The sequence below is a fragment of the Scheffersomyces amazonensis genome (genome assembly GCF_036850825.1).
Source record: "Scheffersomyces amazonensis strain UFMG-HMD-26.3 chromosome Unknown RJT21scaffold_2, whole genome shotgun sequence".
In the NCBI taxonomy this organism is placed as follows: Eukaryota; Fungi; Ascomycota; class Pichiomycetes; order Serinales; family Debaryomycetaceae; genus Scheffersomyces; species Scheffersomyces amazonensis.
In genome coordinates, this window is record NW_027042742.1 from 1,137,901 (window position 1) to 1,158,395 (window position 20,495).

General features: G+C 29.7%; 11 protein-coding genes across 11 annotated transcripts; 6 read left to right on the plus strand and 5 right to left on the minus strand. All coding sequences in view use genetic code 12, as the record gives it.

Annotated features, from left to right (window-relative positions):
* The first annotated feature begins 449 nt into the window (after positions 1 to 449).
* RJT21DRAFT_21434 (uncharacterized protein) lies at positions 450 to 1,322 on the plus strand. Its single transcript, XM_064883764.1, has one exon. It carries the CDS (start codon positions 930 to 932, stop codon positions 1,272 to 1,274), a length of 345 nt encoding a protein of 114 aa, XP_064739474.1. The 5' UTR covers positions 450 to 929; the 3' UTR covers positions 1,275 to 1,322.
* On the minus strand, positions 880 to 3,394 carry RJT21DRAFT_125260 (uncharacterized protein). Its single transcript, XM_064882820.1, has one exon. It carries the CDS (start codon positions 3,342 to 3,344, stop codon positions 1,371 to 1,373), a length of 1,974 nt encoding a protein of 657 aa, XP_064739475.1. The 5' UTR covers positions 3,345 to 3,394; the 3' UTR covers positions 880 to 1,370.
* Positions 3,395 to 3,430: 36 nt separating this feature from the next.
* Positions 3,431 to 5,746, plus strand: RJT21DRAFT_118803 (uncharacterized protein). The gene has a single exon (XM_064881162.1). It carries the CDS (start codon positions 3,508 to 3,510, stop codon positions 5,704 to 5,706), a length of 2,199 nt encoding a protein of 732 aa, XP_064739476.1. The 5' UTR covers positions 3,431 to 3,507; the 3' UTR covers positions 5,707 to 5,746.
* Positions 5,747 to 5,798: 52 nt separating this feature from the next.
* Positions 5,799 to 7,826, plus strand: MSC7 (meiotic recombination directing protein). Its single transcript, XM_064881163.1, has one exon. The coding sequence runs from the start codon at positions 5,959 to 5,961 to the stop codon at positions 7,801 to 7,803; it is 1,845 nt and encodes a 614-aa protein (XP_064739477.1). The 5' UTR covers positions 5,799 to 5,958; the 3' UTR covers positions 7,804 to 7,826.
* VMA10 (H(+)-transporting V1 sector ATPase subunit G) lies at positions 7,827 to 8,548 on the minus strand. Its single transcript, XM_064881164.1, has one exon. It carries the CDS (start codon positions 8,302 to 8,304, stop codon positions 7,966 to 7,968), a length of 339 nt encoding a protein of 112 aa, XP_064739478.1. The 5' UTR covers positions 8,305 to 8,548; the 3' UTR covers positions 7,827 to 7,965.
* Positions 8,549 to 8,625: 77 nt separating this feature from the next.
* SWR1 (chromatin-remodeling protein) lies at positions 8,626 to 13,666 on the minus strand. The gene has a single exon (XM_064883766.1). It carries the CDS (start codon positions 13,485 to 13,487, stop codon positions 8,706 to 8,708), a length of 4,782 nt encoding a protein of 1,593 aa, XP_064739479.1. The 5' UTR covers positions 13,488 to 13,666; the 3' UTR covers positions 8,626 to 8,705.
* Positions 13,667 to 14,665, minus strand: RJT21DRAFT_21451 (uncharacterized protein). The gene has a single exon (XM_064883765.1). It carries the CDS (start codon positions 14,431 to 14,433, stop codon positions 13,846 to 13,848), a length of 588 nt encoding a protein of 195 aa, XP_064739480.1. The 5' UTR covers positions 14,434 to 14,665; the 3' UTR covers positions 13,667 to 13,845.
* RJT21DRAFT_118810 (uncharacterized protein) lies at positions 14,659 to 15,262 on the minus strand. Its single transcript, XM_064881165.1, has one exon. It carries the CDS (start codon positions 15,222 to 15,224, stop codon positions 14,898 to 14,900), a length of 327 nt encoding a protein of 108 aa, XP_064739481.1. The 5' UTR covers positions 15,225 to 15,262; the 3' UTR covers positions 14,659 to 14,897.
* Positions 15,263 to 15,509: 247 nt separating this feature from the next.
* On the plus strand, positions 15,510 to 16,918 carry RJT21DRAFT_93071 (serine/threonine protein kinase). Its single transcript, XM_064885683.1, has 2 exons — positions 15,510 to 16,119; positions 16,173 to 16,918. Exons 1-2 carry the CDS (start codon positions 15,541 to 15,543, stop codon positions 16,869 to 16,871), a joined length of 1,278 nt encoding a protein of 425 aa, XP_064739482.1. The 5' UTR covers positions 15,510 to 15,540; the 3' UTR covers positions 16,872 to 16,918.
* Positions 16,919 to 17,014: 96 nt separating this feature from the next.
* On the plus strand, positions 17,015 to 18,205 carry RJT21DRAFT_112687 (uncharacterized protein; the record flags this gene model as incomplete). Its single annotated transcript, XM_064880097.1, has 1 exon — positions 17,015 to 18,205. One exon carries the CDS (start codon positions 17,015 to 17,017, stop codon positions 18,203 to 18,205), a length of 1,191 nt encoding a protein of 396 aa, XP_064739483.1.
* Positions 18,206 to 19,148: 943 nt separating this feature from the next.
* RJT21DRAFT_112688 (uncharacterized protein) lies at positions 19,149 to 19,589 on the plus strand (the record flags this gene model as incomplete). The annotated part of the gene is made up of 1 exon (XM_064880098.1): positions 19,149 to 19,589. The coding sequence occupies one exon, from the start codon at positions 19,149 to 19,151 to the stop codon at positions 19,587 to 19,589; it is 441 nt and encodes a 146-aa protein (XP_064739484.1).
* Positions 19,590 to 20,495: the final 906 nt, after the last annotated feature.

Sequence of the window (20,495 nt, forward strand, 5' to 3'; positions counted from 1 at the left end):
TTTTAACCCCAATTCTATGGTAATATCATAAATTATTCATGGACCCGTTACTCCGGCTAATTATATTAAGTACATACGTAGTAACTAGCGGCACGGGCCCTAGTGGGGGCTGCGAGACACTTATTAAGGAAAGAACGGGATTATCGGTGGGGAACAGATTCGAGGCTATGAACTAGAGTAGTAACTAAATATAGGGTTTATAGAGAGACAATTAAAATTAACAAGTACCTTATACGACTCTAACATCATTTGTTAAGTTATTCAATAAGTGAATACGAAATCTTACTATAATCTCATTTGTAATACAATAATTTTATTAAGTGGTTGCCAATCAATGGTAGTCAGGGAGTTTAAATGAGCACATCGAGGTGTGACTTTGCATGTGATCGATCATGTGAATGATCATGTGATGCTCAATCATATGACCTTACGATACTCTACCCCTTAATCCACATTTAAGGTCATCTTTCTTCCACCCCCTAAGGGTTGCAGTCTTACGACTATTGGTGGTCAATTTATGAAATTAGTCTAGAAGAGTCCAAGTTTACTCGTTTAATAGGCGAAATTTATAGTTCAATTGAAAAGTGCTATGACAAGTAATTACACAATTCAAATTATATGTCATTATCGGGTAAAATATAGTAATTAAATGTCATAATACATATATAGCAACTTAAGAGTGGCGCTAAAACAATTAGTCAACAAAATATAAAAACTAGTTACAAAGTAAATCTAACTATATTATAGCAAACTTGGCAGATGACCTGTGACAGGATGTGTACATTATTTATCCATTATTCGTCCATGCCACTTTTTTGATATTTTTACGAAGGTATATAAACTACCACTCTTTTCTCCACTTTTTGACTTCCAGTAAATTTCAATTGTCTCTTTACATAATTAAGTTTTATAATTAAAATTCGTTCAATATGCCCAATCAACCCCATAAGATTTTCTTAAAAGGTGAAGAAGCCGATTTTGTTGTTTTTGTTGAAGATGCTGATTTATTAGCTAAATATAGAAAGAACGATACGACAATCCCAATAATTGATATAGTATCAATTTATAAAATATTTGCTAATAGGCTGGGTGGAGCTGAAGGTGTGTTTGATGAAGCTTCTAAATCAGAATTATCTAATCAATTTGGAACTTCTGATAGGGATGTAGTAATTAAGAAGATCTTGCTAGAAGGAACTGATAAACGTCAAACTACTATACACAGAGGATATGGTGGCCACAATGATTCCATAGGAAATGGTAATTCAGGCAATTGAGGCCCATACTTTATGAAACTATTAACGATCGCCTTTACTTTGAGCTTACATTATCATAAAAGTACTCTATATAAGTAATATATATGCATGTGCTTGCTATTTTTGTTTAGAATACCTCCATAGTTCATAAATACTATTTGAATTTTTCAAATTTTTAGTAAGAGAATACTTCAATTTTGTAGAAGACCAACTCCGACTTTTTCTTAGAGTATGGGGAGTGATATTACCATAGTTATCGTTATCTAAAATATTCGGGGAAATAAATGGTATTTCTTTCTTACTCCACACTTGTCTAAATGTCATTTCAATTGAATGTCTATTGAGCTCGTGTGACTTTTCATCTTCCTCGCTTATAATAATAATCATGGTTTGTTTAAAATAACATGGTTTTGTGAGTTTTGATGAAGTATGATCTATAGAAACATTATAAGGAATAATTGAATTAGGGAATTTACATAAGCTCAAATTGTATGTTGTTGAAAAGTCCATAGCATAAGGCCCATTAATATAATTTATGTGAGAATCTAAATAATTACTCCAAACATCAAACTCGTGAAGGTTACTGAATGTAAGTAAAATTTCATAATGGCAATACCTCTCTTCGAATATAATTTTAGATGAATATAAATTCTTATAATAGAGTCCACCATCACTGTCTTTTAAATCTTTTATAAATTGACATTTACTCAAGGGAATAATGAACTGTATACGTGACTTTTCAGCATTCCTAATCAATGAATATCTCCCTAAAGAAGCCAAAACCAAATGACTCTTGTATAAAATTGCTGTAAACGATTCTTTCTTGATATCTTCTAACTCAACCCAATTACCAAGAACATACCCTACTAAAAATGCTTTACCAAAAAACTCCAGACTCAATTGACCATCGTAAGAAATGGATTGAAAATCAATTAACTTATTAAGATAAATAGAATTATCATTATCTTTAAATTCTTGACATTTATCATTTATCCAATTCAAGTTGTCGTCAACTTTTTTAATATATTCATTTAATGAATCAATTTTCAGATTAGTCTTTTGGCATTTATTTAGAGATTCCAAGAGTAACTTATATTTTCCAACTCTACTAGTTGGTCTTTGAATTAATGAAGCAAAAGACAAGTCTAAATGTTTTGCTTTACTTTGACTAGCTTCAAGATAAGTTTCCCACCCCTTTAACCACTCTATATTCCATGTTGGATTGGTTTTCTTTCTAGTAATATTGAACTTCTCTATAGGTAATGAATTCTCAATCAATTGCAATACATCTTCATATATGTTACAATATTCATGATATATGTATATAGCATACTGTGTATTAGTGATTTCCAGAGCAATTTGTAAGAGAATTGGTTGGGATAAATTGGGATCATGATTATTGAAATCAGATCCATGATTCCTTATTTGATTCAAGATACGACTGTGAATATGAATTAACTCTTCAATGAAGGCATTCATTAATTTCAAAGGAACGGGGGCTTCATACTTATTATTAGACAAATATGGATCAAAATAATAGATTATTAGAATCTTTAAACAATGTAAATAGAATTCTTCGCTATCTACTAACTCATCTAGCACTTTTCTAGCTTTGAAGTTTGAATTACTTATTTCTTTCGAAATTGGAGTAAATGAAATTTGAGGATAAGGTGAAACATTTTCCAATATGATATTACTCAGTAATCCACTGCTTTGTAGATCTAAGAATGGTGTGGATATTGTTGAACTGGTTAATGCAGTATTTAATTGAGGATGACCATTTAATGAAATATCAATAGGTGAAAATCCATTCCTACTTGAATCACTACCATATAGAATTTTAGGTGATTCCAACAAAAGTAATTCAGCAGTTCTATTTCCTAACAATATGGAAAAATCCATTTCAAACTGGTTGTAGTTACTAGAAATTTGTACTGATTCTTGTTCTCTTTCAAATATATCATATAAGAAGCTATCGAATGTCTCCTTTTCGTGACGACTAAGAGTATGAAGTTCACCATCATTTTGTTCCTGTAAACTTGAATCGGTATGTTCCTTAGCAGACGCGGACTCTTCCTCTTTCATTATCATATTTGTATATATGGAAATAGACTTTTGTAATAATTGTAGTCAACTCAGCGGTAGAAATTTTGCATCCATTCAAGGGAAATTTTTCTACATTGGGTCGCATTTTACGGTTATCGAAATTTTCCAATCCATGAACTATGACTCTTACACTAGTGTGTAGAAAGTAATGAGTTCAAGAGCCTTAAAGAGATTAGAGAAACAGAGACTCGAAGCGTCGGCGTCCAACTCGCCCGTTCCAGAGGAAGTGGAAGAGATAGACGAACCAATTGTGGCTAAGCCTAAATTTAATGCGTTTGCTCTATTAAATGATGATGATGATGATGATGATCTGGAGGAAGAGCCAGAACAAGAAGAAATAGAAGAAGAAGAAAAGAAACCCCAACCAGTAGTAATAGAAGGTGAAAAAGATAAAGAAGAAGACTTCTCGGATGAATTTATAGAGCCATCACCTTCACCCCAACCCAGTACAACTAAGAAGAAATCCAAGTCGAAAAAGAAGAAGAATAAGAAGAAAGCCCAGAATAAGGAAAAAGACAAACAAGAAGAGGAAGATCATGATGATATTGATAAAATATTGGCTGAATTATCTGTCAAAGATAAGAAGATACATATTGATGAAGATCAAGAAGATATGTTTGATTTTGAAGCAGAATTAGACTTAGAATCAGATGCTTCACCAATAGGCTTTTATGATTCAAATTTCAAATATTTTACTTCATCTAAGTTAAAGGCATCATTACCATTATTATCGATTAAAAATATTAAGAATTTAGATGCCGATGAAGAGTTTAAGACTTTGTTTGGGAATTTATCTAATGAAACAATTGAAGACGCCAATAGTACAACTGCATTAGCAATATCTCCTGAAGTATTACAACAATTTAGAAAGATTGCTAAACTTACTAGAGGATGGGGTGGTAATGATCGTCGTAATGTTCCAGGAACTAGTCGTAAATTATTAATTTCGAAGATTAGAGATGATTATTTACCAACTGCTCAAAAGCCCATGAGTATGGAAGAAATCAATGAATTGGATTTAAATGAATATTTACAATATAAAGAAGATTCTGCTGAAGATGAAGAGTTACAATTTAAAATTAAACGAGAATTTGAACTTGGAGTAAGATACTTTAGGTTTTCAAAAATTAATACAGTTAATGAAAGAGTTGCCAATACTAAGTTTTATGCTTCTGTTGTATTAACTCCTGATCATGAATCTTTAATGCAATTATTACAACAATATCCTTATCATGCTGAAACATTACTTCAAGTAGCAATGGTATTGTTACGTCAAGGGGAACATAAATCAACCAGTAATGCACTTATTGAAAAGGCGTTATTTGTTTTTGATAGATCATTTCAAAAAAGATTTCATGAATTACTTTCAGGTGGTAATTCTGAATTAATAAGATTACCATTTGAAGGTTTCTTAAATCGTCAATTTTATATTTGTTTATTCAGATATATTTCTGCTTTAGGAGAAAGATCAGCATATTTTACGGCATTATCATATTGTAAATTCTTATTAGCATTATCACCAGCAGAAGATCCTTTAGGAGTAAGATATTTTATAGATCATTATGCTATTTTAAGTGAAGAGTATAAATATTTAATTTCTTTAAGTTCTTCTCCATTATGTTGTACATATATTCAATGGTTAACTCCAGGAATTGCTTATTCTACAGTATTAGCTTATTTATATTTAAATGATGAATCTAAGGCAATTGAACAATTAAAATTGGCATATCATAGATTTCCCTATACTGCTTATAAATTAGTAGAATTAATTGGATTATCAGATCCATTGCCAATTCAAGAATCAGATATTTCAATTACAGTTGAAGATAAAATTACTGCAGAAACTTATTTAGTAAGATTTCCCTTATTATGGAATGATCCTCATAAGAAATTATTTTTACAAGAACAACTTGTTAAATTATTTATTAATGATCCAATTAAGAAACTGAAATCTAAGGGAGTCGCACAATCAATTTATTCTTTATTAGGATTTAAAAATTCTCAAGATGATACCAAGGATATACCATTTAATTTAATTAGATTTGTTATCCTTTCAGGAGAGAATAAATTAATGGCTAAATTACCAGAAGTCGTGTGGTCGAGAGATGATATTTTAGAATATGATATTTTACCTCCACAAAGAAATACAAAAATAAATTATGATGAACATCGAGGTATAATGGATATACAACGACCAATTGTTGATTCATTAATAGATTATGTTGATCAAAATTTATTAGGAGCTATAGTTCAAAATCATAGTAGTACAGAAAATGAATTTGATCGATTATTACAACAATTTCAACAACAGTTGGAAGAACGAGCACCACCAGAAATTCAAGATTAATTATTATTAGTATAAATATATATATATATATATATATATAATTATGATTGTTGATACTTTTAAGTATATAGTCGTATGAGCATTATGTATAATCGTGTACGTATAACCACAAATTTTTATGAGCGCACCCTGAAATTTTCAGTGGAGTCGTATAGACATCATAACTAAAATTAAAACTACTACTACTAATAAAACTAATAGGAAAACTAAAATTAATAATAAAACTAATGAACCAATAGTTAAAGTAACAATATGATAGCTATTGATTTTAGTTTCCGAGATTGGCAATGGCAGTATCAAATATCTACTACATTTTTTATATGTGTAATTGTTCCAACTGTATATTATATTCATGCAAAATATATTACAAAATATCCTAATAATTATAATAGACTTGAAGAACCAATTAAATTAGTTGTACCAATTCCTCAAGAAGCTAAACCTCATTGGAAGGGTAAAAGATTACATCCACCAAATTTAAGTATTCGAATTCCTAATGAACCAACAAAGATTCAAAGTTATTGTCCTGCTACTGGACAATTATTAGGAGTATTTTCTGTAACTTCTAAAGAAGAAATGAATCAACAAATAATTAATGGTAAAAGGGCACAATTACAATGGAAAAATTCATCATTTATATTAAGAAGAAAAGTATTAAAAACTTTAAGTAGATATATTATTGAAAATCAAGAAGATATAGCTCGTATAGCATGTAGAGATAGTGGTAAAACAAAATTAGATGCTCTGATGGGAGAAATTATGGTAACACTTGAAAAACTTAATTGGATTATATCTCATGGTGAAAGATCTTTAAGACCATCTCAACGTCCTGGTCCTTCAAATTTATTAATTGGTTTAATGAAAAATGGTGAAGTAAGATATGAACCTTTAGGAGTTGTTGCAGCATTAGTATCTTGGAATTATCCATTTCATAATTTATTAGGTCCAATAATTGCTTCAATTTTTACTGGTAATGCAATTATTGTTAAATGTTCAGAACAAGTTATTTGGTCATCTAAATGGTTTGTTGATTTAATAAGATTAGTATTAAAATCTTTAGATATTGATGAAGATTTAGTTCAATTATGTTGTTGTTTCCCAGAAGATGCTGATTATTTTACTTCACATCCTGGTCTTTCTCATATTACATTTATTGGATCAAAACCTGTTGCTCATAAAGTAGTTGAAAGTGCGGCTAAAGAATTAACTCCATGTGTTGTAGAATTAGGTGGTAAAGATTCAGTTATTGTATTAGATGATGTTAAAAATTTTGAAGCATTATCATCAGTTATATTAAGAGGAACATTTCAAAGTGCTGGACAAAATTGTATAGGAATTGAAAGAGTTATATGTTTACCAAAAGCATATGAAAAATTAGTTGATATATTTACTGAAAGACTTTCTGATTTTAGAATTGGATCTGATATAGATCAATTAGATGAAATTGATATGGGAGCAATGATTTCTGATAATAGATTTCAAAATTTTGAAGAATTAATTGAAGATGCAGTTCTGAAAGGAGCAAAATTAATTCATGGAGGTAAACCTTATCAACATCCAAATTATCCTCAAGGACATTATTTTGAGCCAACATTATTAATTAATGTTGAACCTCATATGAGAATTTTTCAAGAAGAAGTTTTTGGACCTATTTTAACAATGATTAAAGCAACAGATATTGAATCAGCAATTAATCTTTCAAATTCTACTGAATATGGTTTAGGAAATTCTGTATTTGGATCAAATTTTACTCAATTAAATAATATTGCTAATCAATTAGAAAGTGGGAATGTTGCAATTAATGATTTTGCTACATTTTATGTTGCACAATTACCATTTGGTGGTATTAAAAAATCTGGTTATGGTAAATTTGGTGGTGAAGAAGGTCTTACAGGATTATGTGTTGCTAAATCTATTGTTATGGATAAACCATTATTAAGATGGTTAGGTATTGCAACTGCCATACCTCCTGCTATTGATTATCCAATTAAAGATGATAAAAAGGCATGGAGATTTGTTAGAAGTTTAAATATAGCTGGCTATGATAATAGAGTATGGGAAATTATTAAAGCATTTGAAAAATTAGCTAAATCTTAGTATAATTTAGATTAATATTTTTAAAAAAAAGTTGTACATATATTATGAATGAATATAGAAATATTGTAAATGTAACTGTACTGTAACATAAACAATATTTACTAATGAGAATTAGAATTGAATGTATTAATTATTGATTATTCAACGGATTAATATTTATAATTAAGCAGCATTAATATGTAATTCAGGTGTTGGCTTAATAGTAGCATCAACCAATAATTTAACTACATTTTCCTTCTTATCGGCATATTTAGCTTTAATATCAGCCAATTCCTTTTCAACTTGAGCATCAGCTTCTTTATCTATAGATTCATTTAATCCAGCATGTTCCTTTTCATAATTTTGTAATTCAGTTTCCTTATGTTTCTTATACTCATCGATTTCAGCTTGGGCATCAGCCTTGGCAGATTTTAAACGATTGGTTCTATACTTTCTAGCCTCATTGACAATTTCAGCAGCTTCCTTTTCGGTTCTTAACAATGATTGAATTCCTGACGACATTTCTCAATGGGTTATAATTCTTATGATTTCGTAATTTGTGCCTAATCGTTCATTAAATTAATCTCGACCCGTTTTTATCTCGGACAAGAATTGGGCGCGTGCACGACACACCATTAATGATTGCGAAATTTCAAAATTAGATAGTTGCCAGCTTATCAAGCAGTACTAGTAGTGTACTACAGTAACTTTCACTTGTTTTTAAAGTACCACTTGTTCTGCAGTAACTGTCACATATTGTACGGTGACTTTTTGTTTTACAGTACTGAATTATCCAGTTAGTTGAAATAATTCCCTGTCTCATTAGCAGTTCTTACCTAAATTAGCACCTAAAATACAATAATTCTCTTTGCTGTTATCTATTAAATTATAATTACTAGACTACAAACTATTCTATAAATGACCTATTCTGCATAGTACCCATCCGATATAAACCTTAACATATACTCATCTATATGTCCAATACCTTCTTCATAATCAAGATCTACAAATGATTCACCATTAGCATCAAGACTTGAACCAGGAATTGGAGTACCTGCAGCAGTAGCAGATTTACTATCTTCAGCAAAATCAGCTTCATCTTCATTATTGGCAACTTCTTGCATAGCCAAATTAGCAGCAGCTCGATCATCTTCATCTTCTGCTTGAGCAAATGCATTCCCCATATTAACATCTCCTGTAAAATCAACGGTTCTATCAGGTATTATATCAGCAATATTAGCATCTTCAACTAAATCTCGTACTGAAAATTTCCCAAAATAATCAGTAGTAAATTCACCTTCTTGAATAACAACATTATCTAATTGTCTCTTTTGATTAGCTTTCTTTAAAATATTAGATTCAATAGTATATTCTGATACAAATCGATAAATATGAACATCACGAATTTGCCCAATACGATGACAACGATCTTGACATTGTTTATCCATAGCAGGATTCCAATCAGAATCATAAAAAATTACTGTATCAGCTCCTGTTAAATTAATACCTAAACCACCTGATCTTGTAGATAAAATAAATACAGGAATCTTTGGATCTCGATTAAATCTTTCAGTTAAAAGTTGACGATCTTCAATTTTTGTAGCTCCATCTAATCTCATATATCTATAACCATGAATATTTAAAAATTGTTCTAAAATATCTAAAACTTTAGTCATTTGAGTAAAAATTAAAGCTCGATGACCTTGAGAAGTTAATTGTTGTAAAAGTATAGCAAGTTTTTGTAATTTCCCACAATCATATTGTAATAATGATTTATCAGGAAATGCAATAGATAATTTAACTTGAGATTTATGAAAAGGATTTTCAATTTTTTCAGTAGCAACTTGTTCAATAATTTTTCTTTGAATTGATATAGGAATTAAATTATCTTTCATATCTAAAGTTACAACAGCAGGAGTTATAACTGAATATTTTTCAATTATATCATTTAAACTTTCAACTCGACGACCAATTGAATAAAATAATTCATTATAAATATCAGAAGTTTTTGAATAATTTTGATAATTTATTGTACAACTTTTTAACATTTTAAGTAAAGTTTTTCCATAAATTGGTTTTCTACTACATCTAAGATCATTTAAATATTGAATATGTTCAAGTTTATTAGCAAAAAATGTTTGATTACCTGATTTTAAATATTGATAAAATTCCAAATAATCTGTTGGATCAGGATTCAGATAATCTCTTTCTGATTTAATTAATGAATTAATTTTTGAAATTTGTTGACCTAATGCCAGTTGAGATCTTAAATTATAACTGCTTTGAGCTATAAAATAATTCATATTATCACAACTTGTAATATCTAAATTTAATACATTAAAATTAATTTTATTATCTTGTTTAATATTTGCCAATTCTTTTCTAATTAAATTTTCAGTTGAAATAAATTTATTACAAACTGATTTTGGCATACTAAAAGAAGTTACAATGGGTCTAACTTCAAATAAATCAGGATGATTACAAACTTTTCTTAATTGCATTAAACAATTAATAATTGATAAGAAATTTCCTGATGCTAAAGTTTCTTTAGTTTTAGCTCGGGACATAAAATCATCATATAAAAATCTTTGACGTTTAGATAATCGACAATAAACTATATGTTCATATTTTCCTGGCATTTGCTTTTCAACATCTTTTTTTAATCGACGTAATAAATAAGGTCTTAAAACTTGATGTAATCTTGCTACTGTATTTTTAGTTTCTTCATCTAAACCTTTAGTTGTACTTTCATTTTCATCAATTATATCTGAATTACCATTACGAAGTGAAGTTTGTTCTAAAATTTTATCAACTGGTTTACCAAACCATTGTTGAAAATCTTCAAGATTTGCAAATCCATCAGGCATTGCTTGATTAACTTTTGAAGATGGCATAAGAAAATATAATAAAGACCATAATTCCATAAGATTATTTTGTAATGGAGTACCAGTTAATAATAATCTATTTTCAGTATTAAAATTTAATAAAGCTCTCCATCTTGTTGATCGAAAATTTTTAATATTATGAGCTTCATCTAAAATCATATATCTCCATTTTCTACGTTTAAATGATTGTTGATCTTGTACAACTAATTGATATGAAGTTATACAAATATGAAATGCATCAGGATTATTCCAACCTTTTCTTTTATTTGCTCTTTGTTGAGGTGATCCATAATATGTCATAACTTTAAATCCAGGAGCAAATTTTTTAAATTCCATTTCCCAATTAAGCATAACTGATGTAGGAACAATAATTAAATGTGGACCCCAAATATGATGTTCACAAGCTAAATAAGCAAGTAATGAAATAGTTTGAATGGTTTTACCTAATCCCATTTCATCAGCTAAAATCCCATTAGTATCATTATTATATAAACTAGCTAACCAATTTAATCCTTGCTTTTGATAAGGTCTTAAAGTTCCTCTTAATAATGAAGGTATAGGAACATTTTTTACAGTAGTATCATTAACAATTTCATCTTCTAATTCATCATTTTTATCGGGTTTAATTGATCCATTAACTTCACCTTCATCATCAGAAGATGTCATCAGATCATCTGCTTCTGAATTACTAGCTTCACTATAAGTATTTTCTTCTTCTTCTGATGAAGTATACTTTCTTTCACCATATAGAGCTGCTAATCCTGACAGTCCATTAACTTTAGTAGTGGATTCAATTTTAGATTCAGATTCAGATTCAGATTCAGATTCTTCATCATCTGAATCTTCTATTTCGGATTCATCACTAGATCCAAGACTCGATACAGATGCAGTATCAAGAATTGTATCTGGTTCTTCTTCCATTTGATTAATAAGTGCCTTCTGCTCTTCGGTATACCCTTCATCTTCTGATTTAGTGGCTTCAATATCAACATTACCGTATAAGGATGCAAGACCACGAGATGTATCTATACCATCATCCTCCTCCTCTTCTTCTTCTTCTTCTTCTTGTTCAGCCTCAGATGTTTCACCTGATCTACTACTAGATGGTTCGACTGATTCATCCAAAGTAGAATATTTCTTTCGAAGTTCTTCTACCGATAAGTTTAAATCAGCATCATCACCATTTGATTGTTTTATATTATTCTCTTGTTTATTTTCATCTTCATCTTCATCTTCAGAACTTGAAAGAAAATCATCACTCTCAATTTCTTCTGTTGGTTCTCGAGATGATTTATTTAATTGAGCTTCAAGTAATTGAGTTGAATGTTCTAACATTTGACTTAAATGTTCTCTTCCTTTAATCTTTTTAAGTTCTTCTTCCTTTTCCTTTTGTAAAAATGCATATACTTTATAAGCTTGAGTCCATCTTTTTTTAACTGCTTGTATAGCCAATCTACTTATTCTTCTTAAATTTTGTTCACGTTCTCTTATTAATCTTTCCTTTTCTCCTGCTTTCTTTTTAAAATGTTGTTCAATCATCAGTGCAACTTTTCTTGTTCTTAATTGATGTTGTTTTCTCATTTGTTGATGAACTTTTGAAAATGACATACCTTGATTTAATAAATGATCATGATGAGTTAAATTATTTGCAGATGCTTGAATTTTAGATGTTACAATTCCATTATTTCTAAATGGATCTGATATTTGTCTAATTGATACTTGAGGTAATACAACTTTTCTTCTTTCTAATTTATCTCCATTAAGTTCAAGAGTTTTATCAAAATTTACCTTTTTATAAATTTCTTTAAAAAGCTTTTCTTGTTGTTTCATTATATTATTATATTCATTAATTGTATAATTAAAATCAGGTGTAATAGTTTCATCAATAATTGGATTCATATAATTTTTATTTAAAAATTTATGTAATTGTAATGAAATATCTTGTTCAGAATTTATTTCACCATTTTCAATTATTAATCTAAATGGTTTTGGATTTGCTTCCATATCTATTTTAGTTTCTTGATTAATTTCTACCATTCCTTCAGTTGATGGTCGCCATGATGTTACATGAGATGGATGTGTTATAAGTCTTGGAGCTAAAGAATATTTAATGGCTTTAAGTTTAAATTTCGAATGATCTTCTAGTTCAGATTCATCTTGTTGTATTACTGGTTCAGACTTTACGTGTTTACCCTTAGTTGTAGTTGTAGTTGTGGTGGTACTTGTATTTGTAGTAGTACTTGTAGTGGTACTTGTATGATGTTTCTCATGTTTAATTGATTCAGGCTTAGCTATAGCCATAAGTATTCGTTCTTTCTCTAATCCTTTACTATTTTCTAGTACAGTATTCTTAAATGGAAATTTCTTTAATAATAAAACTTCTCTGTCAGCTAATACCTTCTTTTGTAATCGTAAGGGTAAATTATCAAGATTTTCATTATTTTCTATTATTTCATCCCATATAAGTTTATATTTATCATTCTTTAAGAAATTTTCAAATATTTCTGGTAAATGAGGTTGAGTGGTAATTGAAAATTCTTTAGGATTCCAATATGCTAATGATTTATATTGTTTTAATTGAAATAATTCATTGACTGATAAATTAAATCGAACTATTAATTCAGTTAATCGTTCAACTTTTGATGGTTGAGGTTCTGACTTTTTAACTTGTGATATTAATAATTTCCTCTTTTTATTATTTACTGGTACAGGTTGTGGAGGTGCTGATTTCCTCTTTTGAGTATAATTCGGTTGTTGATCCACTGGCTGTTGACTTAACCGCAGCAGTGTCCTTCTTTTCACTTGTGCCTGGACTGCCATTGTACGCACCAGGAGTTCCTATGACTATAAGGACAATATTATATAATTACTTAAAGATATTATTGTAAGAGTATTAGTTAAGTATTAGTAGATTAAAGTATTGAAATATTTATTAAATCCTCGAAGAACGAAGATCGGACTAGGTGCAGGACTCTTAACTATGAGAATAGATATTATGTTGTATATAGTTAAGATTAAGATAGTTGTAATTACGTAATTCAACCAATTGAGAGATATTACACATTATTCGTACTACTACTAGTAATATCTATAATACTACATATTATTCAGTTATGATTATATATGTATTGATTGTTCTGTGAACGTCTAGTTTACACTAAATAGTATATGAATATATTTATGCTTGATTAATGAATTCAGAATTAGTTTCTTCATAAGATTTCTTATTGTCAGCTACATCTTGATCATTAGCAAGAAATCCCAATTCCTTTTCAGCTGTAAGATCTGGTCTAACACGATAAAATGCAGCAGTTTCTTCATCTCCAGCTCCTAAACTTTTAGCTAAACCATTACTTGGGAAAGATCTTGGCATAGCTGGTTTTTCAGGATTTAATTGGAAATACCAAATAGTTCCAGCAAATCCAAAAACTATTGAAAAGAAAATAAAATTATGATATAATGCTGTTGAATCAGGAACTGCATCATAAACATCTGGTGACCACATATCATAATAATCATCATCAATATTTACTGGATCATTTATATTTCTTCTATTTTGAGGATCATCATATTTAGCATATGGATCCTTTCTTTGTGCAAAAATTGGAGTTGGATTAGGATAATCACCTATTTCTGGATGATTAGGATCAGTTAAAGTAATAATTCTACCATTTGTATGGTCTGTGATGGTGGTTTTAGTAGTAAGACTTCTGATTACGTTTCTGGACAAAATACTGGTCCTGTTCAATGCCAACCTAGAAAGCATGATATATTGATTTATCTCTATATTAATATATTGTATATAATAAAAGACTTTACTTTAATAGTATTGTCTACTTTCACTTTGGTAGTGGTTTTTTTCTTTGGCCCTGGCCAATAAAATTTAGTGAGAAAAAAACTTGAAGCTAGTATGTGCCTGCATACAGCCTCTCCCTTTTTACATCCCCATAGTTAACTATGATGATCTACAATAATGATTAAATAAACAATATATGACGAAGAGTTATATGATTAAATATATAAAAGTATGTAAATGTACATAGATACGGTTTTCAGTTGTTAGTTTGTAGTTTGATATTGGTGGTTTATAAGTTAGGTATTGTTTTCTTTATTTGTTTACCGTGAGAAAATGAATGATGCATGGATGAATTCTGTTTATTGCTAGATAACTTGTATCAATTTTAAACAGTAATTAAGTGGTTGATTATAGTAATATTTATGCTGGGTTTCCTATTTGGACTTGGAAGTTTGAGCTTCTCCAAATTTAAGTTCCTTTAATGGAGATTTATCACTATCAGCAAAACTTCTTAAACCTTCAAAACCTTCAAGATTTTCTCCAAGTGATTTGGCAAAGTAAGCAACTCCAAGATATACAGGAATAATAGCAATTAAAACACTAGCATTACGATAATTCCAATATTCATGAACTGGTGGAGGATTTATATTAAAATTATATCTATTATTGAATGGTTTGGTACTAATAGATTCACCGGCTGAATGATGTTGGAATCTTCTACCCACTATTCTTCCACTATTTCTAATACCTCTTGAAAACATCTTTTCTATATGATTTTCTTATATCAAAAATCTTAGCTTACTATCTAGTTGTATTGGTATAGAATTATATCTCTAGTAATTTTTCCTCTATAATTTCAACCATTTGACACATGGTACACGACCACTTTTAGAATCCTGTAGATAAAATTCCTTAACTTTTTGGCAGCAAACAGGTCTTGCTACTAATAAATCAATAAATCAATAGATGAATTGGTCAATAAATCAATAAATAAATTATAATAATAATATGTCAAAATATTGTGATCATATTTACTTACTGGCAACTGCAGAGTTAAATGAAATCTATCAAAGAAAAATGTATTTAGAAAAGAATCAACAAGTGATTTGGCAGCAAAAGAGTAAACTTTGTAGCTCAGATGAAGAATTTATAATACCTTTACACTTAAATAAAGTAATACTTATAGGAAGAGATGCTAATAAGTGTAATTTAGTTATTAAGAATCCCATGGTCAGTCTGGTTCATGCAATTGTTTGGGCCATAAAATTTGATAACCATACTCCTGCTCTTATTTATATTCGAGATAATTCTACTAATGGAGTTTTAATTAATGGAAATCTAATTGGCAAGAATAATACAAGAATGTTATTCGGAAATGATTCTATTGATTTAAGAGGTGGAATTATAATGAAAGTATCTACTTCCACTTCCACTTCAACATTTTCACATCCTTTAATAACCATTGGAAAATGGGAAATCTCTAATAATCTCGTGGGACAAGGAACTTTTGGATCAGTATATATTGCAAATAAAACTGAAGAAAATTCCCTCTTTGCAGTTAAACATATCAAACCAAGTCAAGAAAGAGTAAGAGTAAGTGAAAGGGAAAAGGAAAGGTTTAAAGCAGAAGCTGAATTACTATTATCCGTTAATCATGTATGTATTAATCTATACCAATTAAACTTCTATAGTTACTAATCAGATTGTAGACACACATAATTAGAGTACATGAAGCTATAGTATCTAACAATGAGTTATACATTTTCCAAGACTTAGTTTGTGGTGGTGATTTATTTTCATATTTAGTAAGTGGCGATAGAATAGCAGCCATTCCTGAAATTGAAACTATTGTCATAATTTTCCAAATACTAAAGGCCCTTGAATTTCTACACAACACTTTAAATATAATTCATCGAGATTTGAAATTAGATAATATCCTCCTCGAAGCACCTTTACCATTCACTAGAATTTATATATGTGATTTTGGGATTGCAAAAAAATTAGGTAATATTAGTCAAAGATGTAAGACTATGGTAGGAACTGTAGAGTATAGTGCACCAGAAATATTTTCGAACCATTACAACTCACAAGGTTATACATCCAAATGTGATATTTGGTCTTTGGGTATTATTTGTCATATAATGTTATCTGGAGTATCTCCCTTTTACTCCGATAAAAGTAATGATGAAATGATAAATAAAGCAAGCTTAGGTACACTAAATTTTGAGCTTCTTCAATTTCAAGGAGTCTCTAATAAAGCTAAATGCTTTATCAAGAGTTTAATCCAAATCATGCCTGAAGATAGACCCAATATTGAAGAATGTTTTAATATCAATTGGATTAAATTAAATAGAGATCTTCTTGACCGAGTGTACAAAGAAAAAGTTTTAGGTTCTTACGGCTATTAAAATATATAGTTAGTATATATGTCTTCCGCAATAATCCTTATTTTATGCGCCAAATACAAAAAAAAATAAGGTGGGTGCAAAAATGGCAAGAATAGCGGAAGAGATATATAATCCCCAAACTCTTTATAGTTTGTTCAAATATTATGTATTTCCAATTAATGTTTCGAATTGTAACTTGTATAAATTCAACTCTACAGCCACCTACACCAGCCATCAGCTTGGAATCATTGCCTGATGAAATCTTGACACAAATTATAGATCACTTAAACCAACTTAATGTAATAGATTTAAGTCTTGTTAACTCGAGATTTCATTCGTTATGTATGAAAAAGTTATACAAGAGAATCGTTTTTATAAATAAATATGCTAGGAATCGGACCATAATTCATAGAAAAATGGATACATTTATCCATACAAATTTCACAATCACTAATACTTATCCATCAAAAGACTTTATGTCTAAATTTCAAGAAATAATTTTTAATGAACACCACCCTAACATAAGGGATAGCAGTAGTGTCTTGTCCGTTGACCTGCTTAAGAACTCTAGGCTGTCCGAAGACCAATTAAATCAATTAGCAATTCAAAGATATCAAACGTTACTGATATTTTTCAGATGTCCAAGTTATTATATGAATAATGTCAAAAGATTGGAAAATGAGATTAAGTCCTTCCAGAAAGTGGAACTTTTCATATGGGAAGACTCATTAAAGACCATCAACAAATTACAAGGAATGTTTAATGGTGTGAAGTCTTTTTCTTTGGAATGTGCGGGCTTTGATAATCGGTTACCGGATTCAGCGATATCTGTATTGTGTTGTAAGAACATCACTGAACTTCAAATATGTCAAGGGTATCAAACAGATAATGTACTTTGTAAGTTTATTAAAGCAATGCCGAATATAAAAACACTTATTGTAAATGATCCACTAGAAAAAATTCAAGATGATACCTTAGAACATCTTTCTAACATACCACTTCAAAAGTTTTGTCTAGATATTGGATATGAAGCCGAAGAACGTCTTGAAGATAATATTAATTTAGTCAAAGCCTTATTTAAATATTGTGGATCGACTGTTGAACTTGTCAAAGTTGACTTAACTGATGAATATTCCGCCAGAACTACATTATTTAGTATTGATTTATTCTATATTGGCAATAATGAAATTTGTAAAGGGGTTAATAAAGATATTAAGAAGTTAGTATACTGGATAAAAAGAAATCTACATAATTATCCGAAACTACGATATTTCACATTTTATCATTATCTGTTCGTGATTGACAGGGAGGTGCAACCATGTGAATGGATTGAAATTAGTGGTAAAGAGTTATGAGTTGAAATACTTCAAATATATGGTCGGAAAACAAATAACAGAGAGCAATAAGATTATTCTAATTTATAAGGTATGTAGAAATAAAGTGTATTATCACTAAATTAGCTTTAAACCGCAGAGTAGCTTTTGCGTTCCCATTTAGGAAGTGCTGCAAAAAAAAAACATTTTGCAAAACATTTCAATAAAATTGAGACAACAATCAATGTTAAGCAGTCCTTATTGTTTCAAATATGATATCTAAACAATTCCCTAAACACTTTTACTATTCAGTTAACTATCATAATGTATCTGGTCCAAGCTAACTGTTTGGCTTATAATCGAACCGAATACGAAATTTAATGAAAAATGACTTATTAGTATATTACTGACTAGTACAAATCAGTAAATGAATGACTCGTCAGTAAGTTATCGACTTCTAAAACTCTTCTTTATAGCTATTGTGACAAATAACAGTACATATTCATATAATTATTATGCGCAATGAGTGTGCCCATAGCACCATTTTGTATGTAGATCCTGGTTAATTTTTTGCAGTTGCGAAAGCGGCTAAACTAGTTTTGCAACATAATCAACTTCTTTAACTAACCAATGACTGTCCCAATTCTAAAGAACCTTATAGAGAAATTGACAACGGATGCCGTTAGCTGGTATGCATTTGTTGCAAACACCGTTGCAGGGATATTTAGCGCCGCTGTGACCATCGTTACATCTACTGGTGAATATCAAAAATTAACAATAGGGTCCCAATCAATCTTAATTACAGGGCTAGTTGTATCATTATTCGTCATGTGGAAACAAAATAACGAGAACGACCAATTCAAAAAAACTTATAGAATCACAATTCAAACAAGTAGAAGAAATCTCAAAAGCTTCAAAAACAAAAGACGAGCTTATTGATTCATTAGGTAAAAGAATTGGAAAAGTAGAACTGTTTATGAGAACAATGAATGGAACAGTTCAAAAGGTTAATACCATGGAAACCAACATTGGTTTATTAGATAATAGAATTGGAGAAGTCCAAGGGTTTATGGGAACAATGAATGGAACAGTTCAAAAGGTTAATACCATGGAAATCGACATTGATTCATTAAAAAAATCTACTTCGACCACATCAGAGTCCTTAAAAACCACTACTAGAAAGGTTAACAAAATGGAAACCTCAATTAAAAGTATCTTGAAGAAGCGTATGGATAATATGGAGTCAAATATTCAAGACCTAAATAAGGAAATCCAAGGTTTACGGCTGCTGAATTCTGAACTTGAGAAAAGGATCGACATCAAGATTAAACAAGAAAAAGATATCATTGGGGATAGTAATATTAGAATTAATGAAGGCCAAAGTGAAATGTCAGTAGATACTTCTCAATCTCTGGAAGATGTTTAAAACGAGGAATAGTTTCAATGGGTAAATTTATATAGTTAAATAAATGTAGTTTAAATTTATCTATAAGCAATGCTTATATGAATTAAGCAATGTATTTTATAAAAGGAACTAGACCCCAGTATTCCTAATGTTGAGTTAACCCTCAAAACTATTCTGCTGACTTAAATCATGACCAATCAATTAGTAATTCCAATTGGCAAAATATGTCTTGGTCTTACAAGCGAATTCAAAAGTTGATTTACTATTGGAGCTTTTAAGACATTTGTGTAAAATTTTTAGATTTGGGACATGTTTTGAACTAGATAACAGATCAAAAGAGAGATGAAAGTTAACATTCTTAATTAAAGAAATATCTCATTGAGATTCAATTCATTGATTCCCCTTAGTAGGAGCCTCACCATAACCACTAAATCATCCAGTGCATATGAGGCCATAATTTTAATAAGTAAATTGGTAATATAAGTCATATAGTAAACCTTTTAATCTGACACAGTGACTTTTACCTGTTTAAACTTTCAGCTTATCCCCTATGAGTCTTAATAATAAATAGTACAATTACTATAATATCTTTAGCATCAATGGATTTAGATATCAACATTGATAGTCGAGGAGAAGAAGAATTTCACATATTGACTAGATATATGCATATGATAAAAAATGAATTCAAACATGTATGGAATGCTTCCAGGGCATTGAAGTTTCTAATGAAATAAAATGAGTCTTTCTTCTCGAAAGTAAAACAAGATGAGATACCAAAATTACTATGAATTTAACCCATATTATGTCTAAATAGTGGTACTATCGAAGAAAACTTTCATATCAAATTTAGGTGCGACTAGAAAAATTATATATACCTGCAACTTACTTAGTAGTTATACTCAGTAGTTATACAATACTATCACCTCC